Raw genomic sequence first — 22,161 nt, forward strand, 5'->3', positions numbered from 1 at the left:
CCTTCGCGTTTAATTTATTCTCGCGCAGAGTATTGTTTTTATACAATGTTTCTTGCTATGCTTTTGTTTTTAACATGAAGCAATTATTTTCGCGCAATTTGAAAGGAACTCGCTATCCTATTGTTTTTTTTTAATGAAAGCAATTATTTTTGCAAGTTGAGCGTACGCGTACGCTTACATCTGGACTGTATTGTACGTAGTTCGTATAATTCGTATAAAAAATTTCGTATCGATTTATTAAATCTTTCGTGTCATTTTATTTTAAATACGAACTTTTCTGTATCACCAAAATTACAAGTTCGTATAAAGTTTGTATCATTTAAAATAAAGTTTGTATGTAGTTTGTATCATTTTTAAAGAAGTTCGTATAAGAATTTGCTTCTACGAAGTTTGTTTATTATAATTGGACTATTATCTATAGTTTTATATTGAAATTTTTTCAACAAATATAAAGTTCGTTTCGTTATACGAACTTTGTTTATTTTAATTGGATTTATTATCTAAGGTCTTTAGGGATCGTCTCCGCAGCATCGTAGAAAGCATCTCTGTAGATCATTTAAAAATCATGAAAACAAGATCGTAAAAAGCGAAAAGATCGCCGTAGATCGTTTAAAAATTATGAAAACGGGATCATAGAAAGCGAAAAGATCGCCGTAGATTGTTTAAAAATCATGAAAACGGATCGTAGAAAACGAAAAGATCGCCGTAGATCGTTTAAAAATCATGAAATCGGGATCGTAGAAAACGAAAAGATCGCCGTAGATCGTTTAAAAATCATGATAACTGGATCCTAGAAAACGGAAAGATCGCCGTAGATTGTTTAAAAATCATGAAAACAGGATCGTAGAAAACGGAAAAATCATCGTAAATCGTTTAAAAATCATGAAAACCGGATTGTAGAAAATGAAAAGATCGCCGTAGATCGTTTAAAAATCATGAAAACGGGATCGTATAAAGCGAAAAGATCGCCGTAGATTGTGTAGATTGAACCTATGAATATGCAATTTTACTAGTCTTTTCAAAGAAGTCAACCTCGTATATTTTACTTTTTTTATTTCTGGTTTCGTTTAAAGTTCGTATCATTTCTTTTCGTCTTTTAAAAAAAAATGTTTAATTCTTTTGTTTCTGGTTTCGTATTGAAATTATTATGCGCAATTACGTTGGTGTACATCAGGGTTCTGTACTTAGTCCTTTGTTGTTTATTCTAGTCTTAGAAGCGCTGTCGATGGAGTTCAGAACAGGTTGTCCATGGGAGTTATTGTATGCAGATGATTTGGTTCTCATAGCAGAGTCGATGGAAGAATTAGTTGAAAAGTTTGAGAAGTGGAAGAAAGGACTAGAAGAGAAAGGGCTGAAGGTAAACACAGCAAAGTCTAAAGTCATGATAAGTAGCATTGCAGCCAAGTGTGACCTTGTAGTTGGAAAGTGGCCTTGTGGAGTTTGCAGGAAAGGGGTTGGTAGTAACTCAATTTTTTGTCAGACTTGCAAGCATTGGGTACATAAGAAGTGCAGTAGTATTAGTGGAAGGTTAAGAGCTGACATACAGTTTGTATGCAAGCGTTGCAAAGGTGAGATTATAGAGAATGAAGTATTTCCAGCTTTAATGATGTACAACAGTGGCTCGTTAGAGATAGTTAAGAACTTCTGTTACTTAGGTGATATGTTGGGCAGTAAAGGGGGTGTTGGAAGAAGTGTTACTTGCAGGATAGGTTCTGCTTGGAAAAAGTTTAGAGATTTACTTCCTTTATTGACTAGCAGAGTCCTGTCAATTGAGGTAAAAGGTAGGTTGTATGAGGCCTGTGTAAGAAGTGTTATGTTGTACGGTAGTGAGACATGGGCAGTGAAGCAGGAAGATCTTGACCGTTTAGAAAGGAATGATATGAGAATGGTTAGGTGGATGTGTAATGCCAGTCTGAGAGACAGAAAGAGTTCAGATGAGCTAAGAAGCAGGCTAAGTCTCCGTAGAATTAAAGATGTTATCCAGATAAGAAGATTGAATTAGCTGGGGCACTTGGAAAGAATGGAGGAGGATAATTGGGTAAGAAAGTGTAGAGACTTGATAGTTCCTGGGGCAAAGCCCAGAGGCAGACCGAGAAAGACTTGGCAGGAGGTTATAAGGACAGACTTGATAGAGAGGAAGTTGAGTTTAGATCTAACACAGTCTAGATCAGATTGGAAGAGGGTCATTAATATACCCCGTCCAACCCATGCTAGCATGGAAAACGGACGTTAAGCCGAGAATGATGATGATGATGATGAATTACACTTTTGAAGTTCCTTTCAAGATCGTGTAGCAATTTACTTTGTTCAAAGTTCGTATCATTTCATTTTTTACGATAGAAAAACTTCGTTTAAGTTCGTATCATATATTAAAAAAGTTTTTGATTTTAAACGAAGCACTTTGTATGACATTCGTTTCACAAAACGAAGTACTTCGTAGTGTTCGTATAATTATACGAAAAAAACATACAACATTTTGAGACGATCCCTAAAGCATCTCTTTACTGGCATCAATTCTTTGCTGCCATGAAAGGTAAATCATCTGTACTTTCAGACCCTCTCAATAAATTCAGTTTCACTGTGTATAGATAGATACAGTACTGTAAAAAGGTATCTTAACATCGCAATCTTCTATCATGCACGATGTGAATTATACGCGATAGCTTTTTGAGCATATTTTTGTCTCGATAAAAGTGAATCATAATCGCGTCTATCAGGATGTCTATCACAATGATCTATCGCGTAGTATTACTCGATGACGTAAATTGCTTTATAATACTTTTTATAATACTTTTTTTTCAACCAAAGTAATAAAAAGTATTGCAATCAAAATGACCAACAATGATTATATTTATTAAACAATATATTTCGGAAATTTATTCCATCTTCAGGTCTAAAATATAAAAAACATATTCAGTAAAAACTGTTAAAAACATTAAAATAATAAAGTTTTTTTATCATACATATCATACATAGCATCATACACTGTACACAAATCAAAAAAAAGCTGATGGTAATTAAATCGTAATTACCCACGTCATAATTAAAATTTAATCACCAGCGGCCTGAATCTATATTCATCCTTTGTATTCAAAGATGGTTTCAATTGATTGATGAAAAGAGCCTCTAAAGTCATTAAATGATACGTTGATTTTGAGTTTGAGCACAAGATCGTTACGTCATCAATCAACAATTCACGTTCGCATTCTTTCCAATGATCCGCAACCGGGCCATTTCGTCGATGTTCTTTGAAACAACATATCAAATGACGGCTTGTTTGACCGACATAGCAAGACGAACATCTTGGACATGAAAACTGTTCAAAGAAGAAGAAAGAATTACATCTGTCCTGAAAGAGTTAAAAGTGAAGGGAAAAATCAGTGAACAGCTTTATGATAAACTAAAGCCAATAGGAAGTCAACCACCTAGAATCTACGGACTTGCTAAAGTACACAAAAATAACACACCAATGAGACCAGTTTTATCGATGCCAGGTTCTCCATATTACAAACTAGCAAACCAGGTAGCAAAGTGGCTGTCAGTAGTAGATGAATGCAACATCAATTCTTCCACGAAACAAATATCCGATCTAATTACACATCTCCAACTTGCAGAAAATGAGGAACTTGTGAGTTTTGACGTCACATCCCTATATACAAATGTACCACTGAACGAAGCAATTTATGATTGTACCAGTCTTTTATATTCTGGAAAATACGAAAAACCTCCAGTAGATCGAGAAACTTTTCATAAATTAACCTTACTATGTAGTAGCAATGTAGTTATGTCGACTCATGATGGATATTACCAACAAGTCGATGGATTGGCAATGGGGAGCCCACCAGCTCCAATGCTTGCTAATGGTTGGCTCAGTAAATTTGACGATATTATCAAGGGAGATGCAGATTTATTCGCGAGATATATGGACGATATTATCAGAAATATCAACAAAGATAAGATCCAGGAAAAGTTGAATGAGATTAATAATATTCACCCATCACTAAAGTTTACTATCGAGCGTGAAAACAATGGAGAAATTGCATTTCTAGACATGTCTATAAAAAGAACACACGGAAACCTTGTCTCAAAGTGGTATACAAAACCAACTGACACTGGTTTAACACTAAATTTCCACGCCCTTGCACCAAAACAATGCAAGAGATCGGTTGTGTCTGGACTTGTACATAGAGTCTATAGAGCTTGTAGCAGTTGGGAAACATTTCATGAAAGTCTGAAAAAGGCTAAAGGAATTCTAGATAACAACCAATATCCCGCTGAATTCTACGACCCCATTATTTCAGACACATTGAGAAAAATCATTAAAAAGCCGATTCCACAAACTGATCAGGACGGAAAAGAAAAAGAAAAAGAAGAAGAGGAAACAGAAGAAAAATTGTTATTTATTCAATATCGTGGTAAAGTTTCGGATAATTTCAAACGAACGCTTAACAACATCAAAGCTCCGTGCAGAATTATATTCACGCTGAATAAACTGAAAAGCTGTCTACCATTACTAAAGCCAACAGTCGAAAAATCTTTGAAAAGTGGCGTAGTATATAAATTTTCATGTCCAAGATGTTCGTCTTGCTATGTCGGTCAAACAAGCCGTCATTTGATATGTCGTTTCAAAGAACATCGACGAAATGGCGTTGCGGATCATTGGAAAGAATGTGAACGTGAATTGTCGATTGATGACGTAACGATCTTGTGCTCAAACTCAAAATCAACGTATCATTTAATGACTTTAGAGGCTCTTTTCATCAATCAATTGAAACCATCTTTGAATACAAAGGATGAATATAGATTCAGGCCGCTGGTGATTAAATTTTAATTATGACGTGGGTAATTACGATTTAATTACCATCAGCTTTTTTCTGATTTGTGTACAGTGTATGATGCTATGTATGATATGTATGATAAAAAAACTTTATTATTTTAATGTTTTTAACAGTTTTTACTGAATATGTTTTTTATATTTTAGACCTGAAGATGGAATAAATTTCCGAAATATATTGTTTAATAAATATAATCATTGTTGGTCATTTTGATTGCAATATTACATGGAACCACAATGTTTCTGACTTATTCATTAATAAAAAGTATATTAAATATTTTTTTCGCTTTTTGAGTTTATCTGGAGGCGTATAACGTTGTTAGTTTACACACATTTTCATATAAGAATTATATATTCTTTTTTTTTGTGAAATCGACATTTCAAGCCTTGAATAATTCTTAAGATTCTTAAAATGCAATCTAAAAAAGCTTTTTATAGCCCTTCTTCGTTCTTAAGTTTTTTAAATGCGATCTAAAAAACATTTCTATCACCAGTTTTCGTTCTTAAACTTTTAAAATGCGATCTAAAAAAGCCTTTCTATCGCCGTTCTTTGTTCTTAAACTTTTAAAATGCAATCTAAAAAAGCTTTTCTATTGCCGTTCTTCGTTCTTAAACTTTTCAAAATGCGATCTTATTTTATTGCAAAAACGTCGCTTTTATGCAATCTTTTAACTTGAAAGAACTCCAAGCCTTCCGCGAGAGGCTTTATTTAACATTATTAATTTCTAAGAAAATTATGACGAAACTATACAAGCAATTCTTTGATTTGTGGATCTTATGATAAAAAGCAACTTTCAAAATTAGAATGTACTTTTACAAAAAAGTATTTAATTTCTTTGCTTTTTTAAAAAATAGAAATTACGCTAGCTAAAATGTAATACTGCATGACTTCGGCGATCCATATAGGAAACATAATAAAAACAAGGTAGAATACGCTTGTCATAACACCCTCCTCCGTTATTAATTTCAAATATATAATTTTAATGCTGCAAAAGACTTTAAATATTGTCAACTAAACTATAGTCTGTAAAAGGATTTTGCACTTAGATTTTAATTTTCATATAAGACTGCAAATAATATTAAAAGCACACTAAAAATTTTTATAAAAATTATTTTTCTTGTTTTTTCTTTTATTTTAAGTGGGAGGAGAATGACTTGCTGTATACATTTTGGAACAGCGCAAAAATAATTCTTGCTGTATAACTTTCAAAACAGCACAAGAAATATTCTTGCTGCATTTATAAAAAACATGTTTTTGAGCATGCAAGTATTTTTGTCTTTTCACCTTGACAGCTAGTTATTTTAATAATTCAAAACAAGAGAACAAATTTATCCAAAAAATTTTTAGTGAGGCAAATTATTATTATTTTTCCCTTCGCAACAAAAAATATTAATTGCGTACATGATGCAATAATACATGAAAAAAATGCTTGTCATAGCACCCTTCTCCGTTGTAGACACTGTATTGAAGAATTGAACTTATTATTTAATTCTAGCGCAAGCAATATTATTTAAACTTATTATTTAATTTTCATAAAGTAAAGTTTAGTTTTTTTTATAACAAAACACAGTGAGTTTATTTTGAAAGTTTTTCTTATAATAAGATGCGTAATAAGCGTGAATAATACTTGTTTATGAAACGAATTTTGTCATTTGTAAAAAATATTTAAATATAAAAACCTAATAAGTCAAAATAAAATAAACAAACTTCATATAACGAAATAAACTTTATAATTGTTAAATAAATTTGAATATAAAGGCTATAGATAATAGTCCAATTATAAAAAACGAATTTCTTATAAGCAACTTCTCATACGAATACAAATGTACAAACAAACTTTATTTTAAATGATACAAACTTTATACGAACTTTAAAATTTTGATGGTACGAAAAAGTTTGTATTAAAAATAAAATTATACGAAAGATTTAATAAATGTATACAAAGTTTTTGATACAAATTATACGAATTAAGTATGAACATTTTGAGACGATCCCTTATGTTTTTTTCTTTACACTGTGATTTGAGAACAGTATAATATAATTATTTCTTTCAAGATTATTGTTTAATTTATTTCTTTTTTTTGCGCTACAATTTAATAAGAACAGGTATTTAATTACTTTTAACACATCGCACATCGCGATGTATCAAGACTGCCTATCGAGGAAGTGCGATAAGGCTTCACGCGATAGGAATTTAGGAGCAAAAAAAGATATCGCATATCAATCGTGCCGCGCACGGTACGTAATCCTCGATGTTAAGGTACCTTTTCACAGTACTGTAGATAGATTGATTGATTATCTTATATATATAACTTAAATATATAGCTAAGTAAATAATGAAAATATCAGGAAACTTTGAAAATGAATACTAACCTCGGTTGAGAAATTATCATTCAATTGCAATATGTACTGAGCAGTTGTGATGCAAAAAAAATTTGAGCAACATGGAAAATGTAAGCAAATGCCGAGCAAAGCGGAGTGTTTTTGCTGTTGAGAGTTAGAAGCCACAAATGTTTTCAATTTGATTGGTGAGTTTCAATATGCGAGTCATATGCACATGTCAGTATTGCGGTTCTGCTAGTGTGAAAATCTTACTCTTTTTTACAGAACATCATACTTTTGATAGAGGTTTTATGTACTGCATTGGTAGTTAACACCACTTTTTTTCTTGGGATTTGCAATTGCAATATTTTCACATTTTTTTGCTTGTCTGTCATGTTTTGTAGTGTTGTCTGTGTAAGTTGTGTGTTTTGTATGTCCACGGAACTTCGAGCTCTGCTAACTTTGGCAGTTTCCGGGGTTTACTAAGGCATAATTTTTAATCAATAATGTATTTATCTCCTAGTAAACTGAAATATATGTTTATTTCATTCATTCATTCATGCGAGTCATTTACCACGACAAGAAAATGTGACCGACAAGTAAATATCTTCATTCTTTTAACATAATTACAGAATTAAATATCTAAAGTAAATACAAGTACTATTTTTTATTTTCAGAATTTATAGGTGCACAAGTTAGAGACAATTTACTTGGTGGGTGCATAATAGGATAGGGAGAGGAGTTCGTCTCATACCTAGTTGTGTTGTCAATAAAATAAGAGACGTGTTTCCTGAGCTGAATGGAGTTTATGTTGGATAAAAACATGGTGAACCAGTACCCGAAATTAACATCACATGGGCATTGAGGGAATAATAATAATTGGATTAACATTATATATACAATTTTAAATACTATTCAAACCAGGGATATTTTGTAGAAAGTACGATGGTTGTTTCTCTGCTTGACTTTTCTGCAGTCTGCTTCAACCTTGGAGCGCCTTTCAGAACCTACTGCTGAAAAGTAAATATATAGCTTTAAGGATACATTGCATAAGGTAATATGATTTATCACCTAACTTTTAAGGCTGTAAATCTCTTTGTGGCTTTTGAATAACGAATATGGAATCTTCTAACTTAACCATCAGCTTTCTTTTTTGGTACTGGTCTGTGGAAAACAGCTAAATATGTACAAAGTATCAGTGAAAATAAGGAACTAAACATATGTAGAAGGCATTTTCGTCCCCATGCTACTTTCACAATAGCTTCCAATTTCGTGTAAACGTATAAACCTATGCAGGGGAAAATTACCACAATCTATATTATAATACCCGTATACGTCTGTCTGTCTGTCTGTATGTCACCCAAAATGGTAGCTTAGCTGCGAAATAGCGAGAAGCACGCAATGCGGTATAAAAAGGACGGGTGAACCCGTGGATTTTCCGCGTGCTAACAACTAGTAATCTCAATTACCTTGATGTGATTCATTCTTCCTTTCAGTTGATAATCACTCAACAGTGATTGGCTTATTTGTAAAAACTGATGGAAGGGAACCGGGTACTAACTTGCATGTACTGAATTTCCTACCTCTCGTCATACAAAAACGTATTCAAATTAGGTAAATATAAATTTAAGTATAAGTTCGATGAATGATGATGAAAAAAAAATGTTCTAACTTTTGTTTTACATGTACAATGATACAGAAACATGTAAAACAACAAAAATAAAATTAATATTGAACTGTGAATTTTATGTTCAGTAGGTAAATTTATTAACTCAAACGTTGGTCACATATATCTTGATCCCCATGTGTATCATCATGTTTAGGTAGATAGATAGATGTGCATATTTTACATGGCTAGCCTTACTAATATCGAGGGATATACACTGTCTATTATTTCCAGGAGAGCCCATGGCTTAGATGGAGAGTCCTAGAGTATTTAATGCTCATTTTGAGCTACGCAGGCCCAATTAGGGGCCGCGCACTACTAGACAACTCCCTGCAACATCTAACGGCCCACACATGGAGCCATCTTCCCAATTTCCCTCACATGGCTTGGGTTAACCCGGGGCTATGGTAACATTCACTTGCCCATGTTGAATCGCCGTCAAGAGGAATCGAACCCCGGTCTCCCGCACTGAATACGAGAGCTATAACCATTAATCTACCACTTTTATATTAATAACAGGTTATAATAATATAAATATCAGGGTTTCAACCACCGTCTTGAACAGTTTTTTAAAAAACAGCCCTCTCCTAGTCTTTTAGAAAACATAACTCTTCTTGCCTCTCCAGATTGTGGAATGTTGTTGTTTTTATATTATAGGTTCAAAATACAATTTCTTTTTGACGCTATAATTTGAATTAACATAATGCTTTTTTTTAAATTTGAATCTATTCTTGCTGTGCAGGAGCCAGTATAAAGTCCAAGATCAACAATTGGTATCATTTTTGTCATATCAAAGTTGTCTCTATCAAAGTGTTTTGCTGGCCCTGCAAATCACTAGAAGAAAATCTGCATGAAGATCTAATGCAACTCCAACTCTGGTTCTAGTAAATTGTGTAGAAATTCATATTATTTAAAAAGGAAAATGGCTTAATTCATAATGCAGCATTGTGTAAATTTGTTCAATCGATTTAAGGTCTTTTTATCTTTGAGCTGTCTGTAAGTAATCTTTATAAAAATAAATTGTGTCTATGAAAATTCAGGATAGCTAACAAGTAACCTTGGTTTATATTAACAGGATCCCACCTATAAGGATCAGATTTTTTCAAAACAAACTTGGCAAGCTGGCTTGATGGGTTGGATTTTAAACAAAATCATCAAACAATGATTTTTATGACGATAAGCATAAATGTGAGAAATTACTATGTGATATAAAAACATTCTCTATCTGAAAAAAGCAGACGCATAAAGCCATGCATTTGGTGAATTTCATCTCACACCTAAGTAATACAGCATCCTGACAGCCCTTTCAAGACTCAAGCTTCTCTAAATAATATACTTGATAAAGATTTTTTGTGTAATAGGAGGCTAAGAAAGCTTTGCAGAAACTGATTTTTTAATTTTGTGGGAAAATCATTTTTTTTTTCTTTTAGAAGGACATTACATAGTAGTAAAAAAGTACACAAGCAATTGCCACAAGAGGCAAAGTAATTGTGTAAAAGACTTCCGATAAAGTGATGCAGGAATGTAATATTTATAACCCTCCAGAAATTGAAAAAATTCTTGATACAACATTGACAAAGGTATGTTATGTAACATTATGTTTGCTATCCTGTGCAAGGAACTTAATGTTTTTTTACTTACAACAAATACAGTAAAATTGAGAAAACATATTATTAACAGCAATTAGAATAAAACCTTCTTACAGCCTCAATAATTACTAAATACTATTTTTTTTGACCAATCAAAACTATTTTAAGTTTAATAAAGAGACCACCCTCTACCATTTTAAGTTTAATAGAGAATATATTTTCATATGAAAAACCTGTATATACACAGGTGACAGGAGTCAATGCATTTTCTAGTACTATTATGTACATTTGAAAAAACCAATCACAGATTTTGTGCAGTGCTCCTTGTTGAAGCTACAAATAGTTTTTTGAATGTCCCCTTGAATGTAAACTAGTATTCGGATTTCAAGTAGTTAAAGTTTAGAATCTTAAATAGAATATCCAAATTTTATTTTCGAAATTCTCTACCTGTTTTTATATATTTTATCACTCTCCAAATTACAGCAAAAATTTTTATTTAGAATAATGAAAGATATTACAAAGTTAAGTGGGTAAAAATAACATGGGAATTGGAATCTGACTTGGCATATTTTGAAAATATTATTGAACAGTTTTGGACAGAATATGCCCACAAAAGTCTTCTTGTACACCCACCAACCACAGATCCAAATGACTGTAATGTGAGTTTTTATTTCTCTCTTATGTGTGGTGTGTATAGTCAAGTGCAAAGTGTATGTGTGGAAGATGCCACATTTGCATAAAGGTGCTTGACTAAAGTGTCATGAAGTTTGTTGTTTTCACAAAATTTTAAATTTATAAATTGACTTGCTAAAAACCATTTAAAGGGTATAAAGCAGGGATCAGACTATTAATCTTTAGAAAAAAAGTTAAACCCTTAAAATTTTAATCCAAAATAGTTTATAAAAAAAGTTAAAGGGACCATATTTAAATGTTCGTATGTTTTTTTATATCATTATACCAACACTAGGAACTACTTTGAATCGTTAAACGAAATCCATATGAGTACTTCATTTCATATAAAATTTATTTAAATTTTTTATAAAAATAATAGTAACTTAAACAAAGTCTTTTATAATAAAGAAAAACATATGAAAAATAAATGAAGTTAATTATTTTAATTAAATGATTTTAGACCAAATACAGTGTTGTTTAAATCTCTGCATGATTGCATTTTGATGTAGCCAAACGGACTTTGTTATTTTTTTTGAATAAAATGCAGTAATAGTGCAATTAATATAAACTTTGTATTACAAAGCAAAATTTATTATTTATTATACAAATTACATAAAACTTTAATTTAAATTATGCGAATTTTATACGACTTTTGTAATTTTGATGATACGAAAAAGATTGTATAATAAATAAAAATGATACAAAAGATTTAATATAATGATGCAAAGTTTTGGATACAAAATTATACGAATTATGTACGTGCAGTTTCTTTCATTTATTATTTAACCCAGTCTTGGTCATGAATATTTGCACCCGCGTGCGGTTGTACGTACGCCTACACTAATACAGGCGTGCGATCAGTATCGCACGCCTAGCCTATGATTTTGGCATGCAATTATTACATTCAGGAGAGCGGCAGCGCGGAGTTTTTGAAGCATTGTTTTTTACTTTTTATTTGCTTCTTTTTCGTTTGTTGACTTATTTATTTCAGCAACAAAATGTTTACAAACCATGTTCACAACAACCTGCCATATTGAATGAAGCATGTGAAAAATGAATAACCAACTTTGATCCAGACCCCAAACAACCAAGTAGTAAATGCAGGCTTCTCATTTTGAGGTACTCGATCGCGTTCCTACGCCCTATCGTGTACCTAAATTACGTGAGGTACGGGAAGAACCGAGTACCTCCGTTAACAGATTACTTTTAGATCTAAGAATTATTTAATAATCCTGGCCCTTTTAATCCATAAGCAAGTCTATTCATAGCCAACCTCCCCATCCTAGCTAATTCACCGACTCCTGACTTAGTTAAAAGAACTACGTAGACATAAATCTCTTTTGCCTGGCCCCTTCGTCATTGGTAACCAGGTCTTACCAAGAAATCCAGCCATGCGGTTCTTAACTAATGCGGAGGTGAACGCTGACGGAGCACGGATGAAGCAAGCCTGCAAATATGCATTTACAGGCGGAATAGACATTTTATCATGGATTTAATGGATGCAAGTGTTATTTAAACAACTCTTAAAACGAAACCCACGTGCTGTTGTCTCTATAAATATACAAAGTTTTGGTATATATTTTTAACGAACTTAAAGATTATTTATACATCGCTGTCTGTTTCATAACTATCACTACTCTCGTTACTCTCTTCGTTGTCGCTGTTGCGTGTATCGTGATCCATACCTGTTACTAGAACAGGTGTCTCCATGCTGACAAACCTCCTCTTCTGCATGTATGAATCGACTGCGCTGTTTAAAATTTCTTCTTTCTCTCCATCACTTCACATAATACTTTCTTTTTTCCAAGATAAGAATGTAGATACTTCTCTGGAAATATTTTTTGTTTTTTTTGAAGCAGAGGCCATCTTTCAATGAATGTCGCATGTACCTAATTTTACTGTGATTTTTAAATAAAGATGAACGCTCCCCCGTGGATACTTAGAACGTCGTTCGTTCGATTGAACGTTCAATTAGAACGTCTTTTGCTTGATTGAAGTAAACATGTTATGCTGCATTTTTCTCACCTGTTTTTTTCACGTCACACAAAAAGGTTATTTGATCTTTGATCGACGGGTGGTTTATTTCATTCGAAACTGATGGATCAAATAAATTTATTAATTCAACTCACGAAAAAAAAAGAAAAGAAAGAAAAAAGAAAATAAACATGTCACTAACTAAAATTATTCAAGCAGCAGAAAAATTGCGGTGCCTTTCGACTCGTAATAATGATCGACAAGAATGTATATCGTATTAAAAGAAGTCCAGAAGTTTCCTCTCCCACACGACACAGCAGGCAATAAGTAAGCCCTGCCCTCGGTTTTGTGAGAAGAAATGTTCTGCGAAGACTCTCAATTGAGTTTCCTGTACAGTTCTGCTTTGCATTAAACTGTGCCTGTGACAAGCATTTTTGAAGTATGTCACCGGCGACTTTTGCGATATTCAACTTAATAATGCCCTGACCTTCGGTTCGTAAATAGAATTTCCATTTGTCATCGTCTTAAGGAGATCAATACAAGGGTAATGAATAAATTTTTTGTCAGCTGAAAAACAAAACAAATATTGTCGACGCAATGCCGACTCAAAACATTTGAAATGTATCTCACGTCAGCAATTTTAATGAAGGTGGGTATTTAATAGAAATACATTTTAGAGATACATTTTAACGCGGAAGAACAATTATGTATTGGGTAAAGTTTGGGTAAGGGATTACTCTAAAATAGCTCAGTTCTGCTTGGCGTGTGTACGAAGTAGAACGAGGCGTGTGATAAAGAGCACGCCCGAATTTCACATGGCGTGTGCGGAGGCGTGCGCGTGCGATCGCATGCCATTCATGACCAAGACTGTTAACCCTATGCATAATAAAGTCAATTTCATTGATTCCTATTCTATTAGCTATGAACATACTATTTGCAACCGTGTTAAAAATATTTTCTGTTGATAATGTTCTATAGATTTTTTATGTTTACAAAAGTTTATTAAGATTATTGTGGATGTAATTAAATTAATTTTGTTCACTATCGCATTCTTCTTGGACTACAATGTTTGCTAATTATATTTTTTACCAACAAAAATGTGGACTGTATTTCAATTGTTTTCAACACAAGAGCATTACTTCACATGGAAAGTGTCTTTTATAGTAGATTTTTTGTTCACCTGCTCTTTTAGGGATTTGAGGATGGTGTGCATGAATTTTTCGACAATGTGGATAATGATAAAGAATTACATGATGAAACAACATTCAATGATGATGTATCAAGCAGCTCAACAACTTCGCCTCAAAATCACGTTCCAACAACAAAGATGAAGGAACACAGTGTTAACCAACATCCAAATGCAAACGACATTCAAAGTGGTATATAATTTAAATAATTCCATTTCTTGATGCATATACTTTGTAACTTAAACCTCTATATTCAGTGGGTGCTGATCTATATGTTGGTATTTTTTATCCTGTATTGCAACTGAAATACATTTTACATTCCTTTTGTAGATACCAATCCCAACTTGGACTCTGCTGTAAATATGGAAGAACTTTATGGAGTAAGCCAATGTCTGATAAAAAACAAAAAACAAAGAACAAAAACAAACTATAACATAGCATCTCTTATTAGTAAAGAAGACACCAAAGCTCCTGTTAAAAAATTACTGTATAAATGTACTATTTGTGATGCTAATTTTAAAAGTATGAAAGCCCAAAGAAAACATGTTGATAGTCATTCCAAAAGAACTTGTAATGTGTGCAATAAGCAATTTCAACGATTAGGACATCTTAAAGTGCATTATTTAATTCACAGCAATACACGCCCTTGGTCATGCAATGAATGTGATAAATCTTTCACAGAGAAATCATCTCTAACAAAACACAAATTAATTCATTCAGGTTTACGACAATTTAAATGTGATGTCTGCTCAAAATCATTTCAAAGAAGTGGTCATCTACAACGACATGTTGAAGCGGTGCATAAAAATATTCGGCATTTCTCATGCAATGTTTGTCACAAGCAATTTCATCAAAAATCAACCTTTACAATTCATATGAATGTACACACTGGTCAAAAACCATTTGTGTGCAAGGTTTGTAATCGTGCTTTTGCTGACAAATCTGCTTTATTCAGACACACGTCAATCCATACTGGAAGAAAACCACATAATTGCCATTGCTGTGAGAAAACGTTTTCTCGGTTAAGTAGTCTTCAGTCACATCTGAAAAGAAAACATGAAACTGATGAGAAAGAAAAAGTAGTGTCTCTAAAACATGCATGGAACATAAAGAAGGATTCAGATTGCAACATAAAGAAGGATGCAGTAAATAATAGATTGCCATTAGAGACTGATTTTTATGTTTTTTCCTCTCAAAAAAAGAATGAAAAACAAATAACCTTTCCTTAAGTAACACAACTTGTTAGTGAATCCTTGCTATTGTGTAAAAGCCAAACACTTGAAAAAAGTTTTAAAAATGGTAAATAGTTTATATACTATTCCATTTAAATCCCAAACTGGGGTATTGGCGAAATTAATTAATTAGAATTAATGAAAACTTTGACAACAAAGTTTTACCGTTGTTTAGTAAAGATTTGATGGCAAAAAGTAAAGTTTCTAATGATGTTAAAAAACACTATGGCAAGATACCAAAAGTATTCAGTTGAGAAAAATTTGCTTCAGTGAAACTTAGGATGCTTTGTAAGGAATTTTATTTTTTCTTGTGGTGTTGTTATGCACATGGCTTATTTTTATGTAGCAACAGCCTGCTGAATTGTCAAAAACCACAAAAGCTCTAATTTATGCTTATTTATATATTTATAATTTTTAACTTCCCTATCCACTGAGTTATTCGTTTTTAAAAATTAGCTAGCAATAGATTAATAAGTTGGGGAGAGTTAGTGCTTATATTGTTCTGCTGTCTAAAAACTTTTCTGTTGTCAAAGTCAACTTTGACCGCATTCATAACAACAATAGCTGAATGCTGTCATGGCTCAGAGGACTGTATCAAGGTACAGTTTTTTTAGAATACTAATGTGTAATTGGTGCTTTAAATCGATTGAAAGTTATTAGCTTGGTCGATATTTACATGATAAAGAAGAATAAGTAAAATAAGTAGAATAAGCTGCTATCAGCTTATTTTAAATCGGTTGCCAAATGAAAAGAAATAAAAGGTCGCAAGTTATTATTTCATACATGATGTTATTTTTAACTTAGTATGTAATCAACTTAAGTATATAGTTTACTTTAGTATATGACTATAGTATCAACTTTTGTTGCGTTTAAATTCTTTCTAAATATAGGATACATTACGACAGAAAAGTTTGTAAAGAAAATTTTTGAATGTTTTTAAAGAAACATTTCACCATGTATTCTCTCCTTTCAATAAGACAGTGTATAAGATGTTATGTGTTCCTTACCATGTATTTTTCTTAGTGTTGTACAGTTTTTGCTTGCTTTTTTTGTTGGTACTAAGAGGCAATGACTACATTTTTTTCTTATATTACTTGCATGGACGTTTCAATACCGCCATATTTTAAAAACATTTTAGTAGAATATTGATAAACCAAAATGTCTGTAGAAGAAGATACAGAATTAAGAGATCTTGTAGCACAAACGCTTGAAACGAATGGAGTATTGAACAAAATTAGGGTATGTTGTTTTCGTTTCGAACGAGAAATAAACATTCATTTCATTTTATCTGCTGTGTGCTTTGAGGAAAACAATGGAGTGTAGTTTTACTTTACACCCTGCAAGCACAAACACGATCCTAATGTGCACAATATGTATACACAAAGTTGTCAATTTAGGCTGAATTACGAGCAAATGTTTTTCTGGCGTTAGAAGAACAGGATATCTTACAGGTTTGTGTAGCTCTTAGTTTTTATAACTTTTAGTTGTAAAAAAATGGCAAATGGAGAAGGCGAAAAAATTTTGATAAAAATATCATGTGGAACATTAGTTCTCTGTGGTAAAGCTTTAATACATTTTTTTAAGAAAACAGTGATTTTAAACCTAATTTCTATCCCGTCCACAGATAACATTTTTCTATTCAAGATTCACAGTTGAAGAAAATACAATTATTTGTAAGCTTTAACTTGAAATTCTATTTTAGGATTTATGTATTTATTTATAGAAAAAAAGTATATCGAACAAACCATTGAAGAACTTTCTAGAAACAAAGGATGGTAAGTTAGTCTTGTACTTAAAACAAACGAAAGTTAGTCCTGTGTGTAAAAATTTAAAACTTCTTTCTTAATGATTTGATTTGCCTACAGAATGAAATGCAAGAATAGACAAATAATTTCACACATTTGCTTACATGTCTTGTAAAGAATAATTTTTCTTGACTTAAGAACTAAATTTCTTACGTGAATTTAACTTTGGTATATGAATATATGTATATATGAATATTCTAGAAAAGTGTTGACAATAAACCTTGGAGAAAGTTGAAAGATTTTCTGTAACATGTTTTGTTATTAAATTATTTTATTTTACATTATTTTCATAGGACAAGAAGCTTTCAGTATTGTGAGAGAATTTCTTCAGTTTTTTAACTTGGATTTTACCTTAGCAGTGCTGGATCCTGAAAGTGATTTTGTAAGTGCAGTCTGATACTTGCGCCAAAGATTTATGTTTTGATTTTCTGTTATTTAAATTATGTGTTTATGCTTTGGTGCACTATGGTTGCACACAGCTGATCAAAAATATCCATAATCCATTAACTTTGTTGATATTTTTATAAACGAATCATTTTATGCAGGCTGGAAAATCATCCTCCAGGGAAAACCTAATTAATGATATGAATCTGACCAACATGTCATCAAACGTACCTGTACTAGTTGATATCATGAAACGAAAGGTAATTGAATTGTGTATATTCAAGTTTATTTACATCAGTCCTTTTTTGATTAATATTACATGTGCCATTGCAGAGTTTTTGTCAGTTCATGTTTTGTCAATAATGTTTTATCAATTAAAAGTATATAAATTTTTATTTTTTATTTTAGGGCGAAGGAAGAGTATCCCCTCCTTTTCCAAAAGTAAGTTTTTTCTTCCAATTTAATGCATAAAAGAACACTTTATAATTTTTTTTGTATTTTGCTTACTTATTTATAGATTGGTAGCAAAATTCCTCAACGTATTGCAGACCCAAAACCTTCCAAAAATGTTGACATTAATAAAAATAAAGTCACCACGCCAGAGTAAGTGCATGTTGTGTTAATTCTGTCAGAAGAATGTACTCAAAGGATGTTTTTAATGTGTAGAATGTAAGGTAGAATGTATGCCAAATCATTTTTTTTATTTGTACTACAGAAAAAAGCCAACCTTACTTACAAACAATGATGATGATGATGACTTTGATAATGAAGATGAGCTCCTAAAAGAACTTGGTGTCTCTCCTTTATCACACAATACCAATAGTAAAAAAAATACAAAACCCAGGTATCATTATTGCATTTAGGGTTTTCCTTGTTTTTTTAGCCGTAAGAGGGGATGTAACGATGTAATTTGAATAAACATTCTTTAATTTTAAATATTGCCTGATGTCTAAGCAATGACAAAGGGTGATTTTTTCAGTGCAGGTTAATTGGATATTATTGTATTTGTTGACCGTTTAAGTTAGAAACAAAGAATAAAAATTTTAGCTTAATGTTTTGTACAATAATATAATTCACTACTTCTTTGACAAAAAAAAATTTGAAGCATTTCAGTCTAAACAAAGAAACATTTATGTATAATTCAAAAATCCCTATAAATTAACCCCGGTTACTTTATCAATAAAACTTGACATTGTTATTGTTTCTATCCTATAAAATATTTTTCATCCATTAATGTATTGTATGAATAAGGCGAAGGGAAGTTAATTATTTGTTCCACAGTCCAGACCGGCCCTATTTTTCAAAAAAATAACATAAAAAAAATATTGATTAAATGACTTTTTATTTGTTTGTCGGTAACGTGAGTACAATATTTTTTTCCATGCACTTTTTTTCCATTGTCTTTATACTTATTTTCATTTTGGTAACCAACCGACCAGAAAAAATTATCTTTGGTGCCCATAGAGCGACTAATTAAATTGCCTTTGCCTAAAATATAAAATCATTTCAAATGTTTTTGAAATTTGTTACTGTGTGCGTCTTTCTTGAGGACAAGCAATACCACTCCATATCGACCTGTCACTTATATGATTATACAAACCAAAACAAAATACGTTCTTTTCTTATTTCAATATATTTTCATCTCACTGTCATTTTAAAATAAGTTTTTGTAAAAATAATATGTAATACATTTCATAGTTGGTTATCAAGCGACAATCATAAGAAAGATGAGAAATCAACATTACCACCACAAGTTACTGGTCTTGGCTCCTTAAAAAATGCACCACCTCTTGGTGGACTTGGTAAAAATGCTTCACTTACACAATCACCTTTAGGTAAGTTTGTTTACACAATCTTATTTTTTTACACTGTGTTGTTAAGATTTTATGAAAGGTGTGCACGTTATAGATGTGACGTCACCAGAATGGGATGATTTAATGAAAATTGATCAAAAGATTAGTGAACTAGGATTTGGTGAGAACTTTACGTGTGACAGTTTCTTTGTTTGCTCTATCATAATTTCATATTTCAGTATTATTTCTCTAAACAAGTGAAGTAAGAAAATATTTTTTATTCCAATTTGGTTTACACATACTTTAGCAAATTGATGTTTTTTTTTTAATTTTCTTGCTAAGAAATACCAAAAGAAGATACAAGTTACAAAGAAAAGAAAAGTTCGTTAAAGGATTCTGATTTCAATTATGATGATGATTTTAACCCGTCAAGGTAAGTAATCATCTTCATTATTTATAAGAAATCATGAGTGGTAAGTTATAAATCAAAAATGAGAATATAGAATATAAAATAACAGTGATATTTCTGCACATTAACTTCCCAAGTGCTGCAAAGAAGATATATTGAGTGGGACTTAAGCCCACAACCTCTCGCTTGCCGGGCGATTGCCCCACTGACTGTGCTATTTATCCGAAGCTATCTCTCTAGCACATGTAGTAGACGAGGCGAGGATACTACCTCCTTGCAACATACCACGAGGGCAAGGCATATGTCCTCCTTGCATATATATATCCACAAGGGTGTGTGGAAGACTTTAATGAATATAATAGACCTGTTGGTTGTTTTTTGCAACACTTAGGAAGTTAATATGCAGGATTACTTATACCAATATAGCTCACATGTGCACGGTTGTTCCTATAGAAAAACAGTTTTTTCATTGTTTAAGGCACGATGGATACTAAATTCTATGAATTTCACCTATAATAAAATATTAGCCCAATTCGGTCCAGATCTGTCCAAATTGAATAAAACTTGGCACACTTTACGTCCAAGGTAAAAAGTGAAAATTCGTTTTTTCCTGATTTCGGATAAAATAAAAATAGGGTTATACAAAGATCCAAGAAGTAAAAAACATTCATTTTTGTTTACGTTATCCTGTGTATGTATTTCTTTCCATCGTGTTTACGTATTGTGGTTGTCTTTACCTCTCTGTATTGTTTATACCAATATTCATTTTTACTTGTTAGTTCACAAAAAAGTGATGGTTTGAGTATTACAGAAGAAATTGAAGATGATATATCAATAGGAAGTTTTGCTGGAAGCAAGGTGAGTTTTTGAGATTTAGGTTATGCACAAAGACAAAGCCATTTAAATACTGTCTTAATTTGTATTCCTTCTCAACTCTCTATATCGAATAACAATTGTTAAACTGTAAACACATTTATCATTTTTCCTTTTCGGTGTGGAGTTAAAACAGAAGCATTTTCCTTGAGAATAAAAAATTGACCAGTTCAGTTAATTACCTATACATGACTAACATTCTTTGGAAATAGAAAGGGTACACTTAAACAAATGCATTAAAGCCTGGAAGATAGTAGTAAACTCTCAAAGGAATTTAACATGGCATTGAAGTTCAATTAAATGACGTGTTCACAAAACAATGCATGGCAACTAAATTGCACAGAAAATCACAAATAAAATTTTCAAATCATTTGTAGCTAATGCTAATAAGTTTTGTAATAAAAACAGAATTTTTTTCCAATGGAAAAACGTTTTTTCCACTGAAGAGGTTTCTTTTTGATCTCTTCTTACCTAAGCTCTATGTCCGACCTTAGACAACCAATTTCACTATGTGTGAATTTTAGGGTGACGAAGTGTTAACAACCGATCAAACTGTTTCGCAGATCAGTGGTGTAGGATTCGACTATGGTGAGGATGCTGAGTTGTACTGAGGAAAAATGGAAGAAAGATATTATTTTGTTTAATATATTACCATTGTGTGCATGTTTAAGTAGAATTCAGTATATAAACTTTAACAAAATTAATTTGCTTTTATGTTTCAAAAGTATAACCTTGAAAGTTGAGAATCACTCAAGATAAAAAATCAGTGGAAGATTATTTCAGAATAATTGTGAAAAATCTAATTTTTGGTGTGGGTAATAGTATAATTAAAATCAAATTTTACAAATATATATTATTTGGAGTGATGAATTTTATTTTAATTTCTTATCTTTACTTAAGGAAGTTGTGTAGTATTGGTTTGTCAAAAACAATGGTCCATACACACTGTCATATTTCTTACATTGTTTTAAAGAAAGCATTAAGGTGTTGTTACATTGTCTGTAATGTGTAAGCAACATCTATTTAAAGTATCTAACAAAACAATTTCAAATTTAGTACTCTACGCAACTGTATAAATCATTTGTCCACAAGTGTCAGTGTGCATTAGTTTTATTTATTATGTAAAGTTTAACATGTCATGTTTTTTGCTGATAAAAACATTCTACATTTTACAAAGTCTTTACTATTCTCTGTGGATTAACTGGAGTTGTTTTGTATTTGTTCTAACTTAAAGATATTGCATAGTATTGATTTGTCAAAGTATGGTCCATACACACTGTCATATTTTCCATATTCTTGTTTTAAAGAAAGCATTAAGGTGTTTTTACACTGTCTGTAAGTCTTCTTTATTCTCTGTGGATTGACTGGAGTTGTTTTGTGTTATGTTTCGGTAAATTTGGGGAATTCTTTACATTCCTTT

General features: G+C 31.9%; 2 protein-coding genes across 2 annotated transcripts; both read left to right on the forward strand.

The window, feature by feature from the left end:
- The first annotated feature begins 9,776 nt into the window (after positions 1-9,776).
- Positions 9,777-16,147, forward strand: LOC130644408 (zinc finger protein 845-like). The gene is made up of 4 exons (XM_057450000.1): positions 9,777-10,403; positions 10,913-11,071; positions 14,251-14,437; positions 14,576-16,147. Exons 1-4 carry the CDS (start codon positions 10,338-10,340, stop codon positions 15,472-15,474), a joined length of 1,311 nt encoding a protein of 436 aa, XP_057305983.1. The 5' UTR covers positions 9,777-10,337; the 3' UTR covers positions 15,475-16,147.
- Positions 16,148-16,596: 449 nt separating this feature from the next.
- Positions 16,597-22,068, forward strand: LOC130644409 (centrosomal protein 43-like). Its single transcript, XM_057450002.1, has 13 exons — positions 16,597-16,716; positions 16,875-16,928; positions 17,201-17,252; positions 17,576-17,664; positions 17,828-17,926; positions 18,075-18,107; positions 18,184-18,269; positions 18,382-18,510; positions 19,365-19,501; positions 19,575-19,640; positions 19,802-19,892; positions 20,648-20,726; positions 21,266-22,068. The coding sequence occupies exons 1-13, from the start codon at positions 16,636-16,638 to the stop codon at positions 21,350-21,352; spliced, it is 1,083 nt and encodes a 360-aa protein (XP_057305985.1). The 5' UTR covers positions 16,597-16,635; the 3' UTR covers positions 21,353-22,068.
- The last annotated feature ends 93 nt before the right edge of the window (positions 22,069-22,161 follow it).

This window comes from Hydractinia symbiolongicarpus, chromosome 5 (assembly GCF_029227915.1).
Source record: "Hydractinia symbiolongicarpus strain clone_291-10 chromosome 5, HSymV2.1, whole genome shotgun sequence".
NCBI classification, from domain to species: Eukaryota; Metazoa; Cnidaria; class Hydrozoa; order Anthoathecata; family Hydractiniidae; genus Hydractinia; species Hydractinia symbiolongicarpus.

Coding starts and splice junctions, on each gene's coding strand:
- LOC130644409 (XM_057450002.1), top strand. CDS start 16,636: ATGTCTGTAGAAGAAGATACAGAATTAAGAGATCTTGTAGCACAAACG. Junction 18,108..18,183: donor TATCCCCTCCTTTTCCAAAA/GTAAGTTTTTTC, acceptor ACTTATTTATAG/ATTGGTAGCAAAATTCCTCA. Junction 19,641..19,801: donor GATTAGTGAACTAGGATTTG/GTGAGAACTTTA, acceptor TTTCTTGCTAAG/AAATACCAAAAGAAGATACA.
- LOC130644408 (XM_057450000.1), top strand. CDS start 10,338: ATGCAGGAATGTAATATTTATAACCCTCCAGAAATTGAAAAAATTCTT. Junction 10,404..10,912: donor TTGATACAACATTGACAAAG/GTATGTTATGTA, acceptor ATTTTTATTTAG/AATAATGAAAGATATTACAA. Junction 11,072..14,250: donor CAGATCCAAATGACTGTAAT/GTGAGTTTTTAT, acceptor CTGCTCTTTTAG/GGATTTGAGGATGGTGTGCA.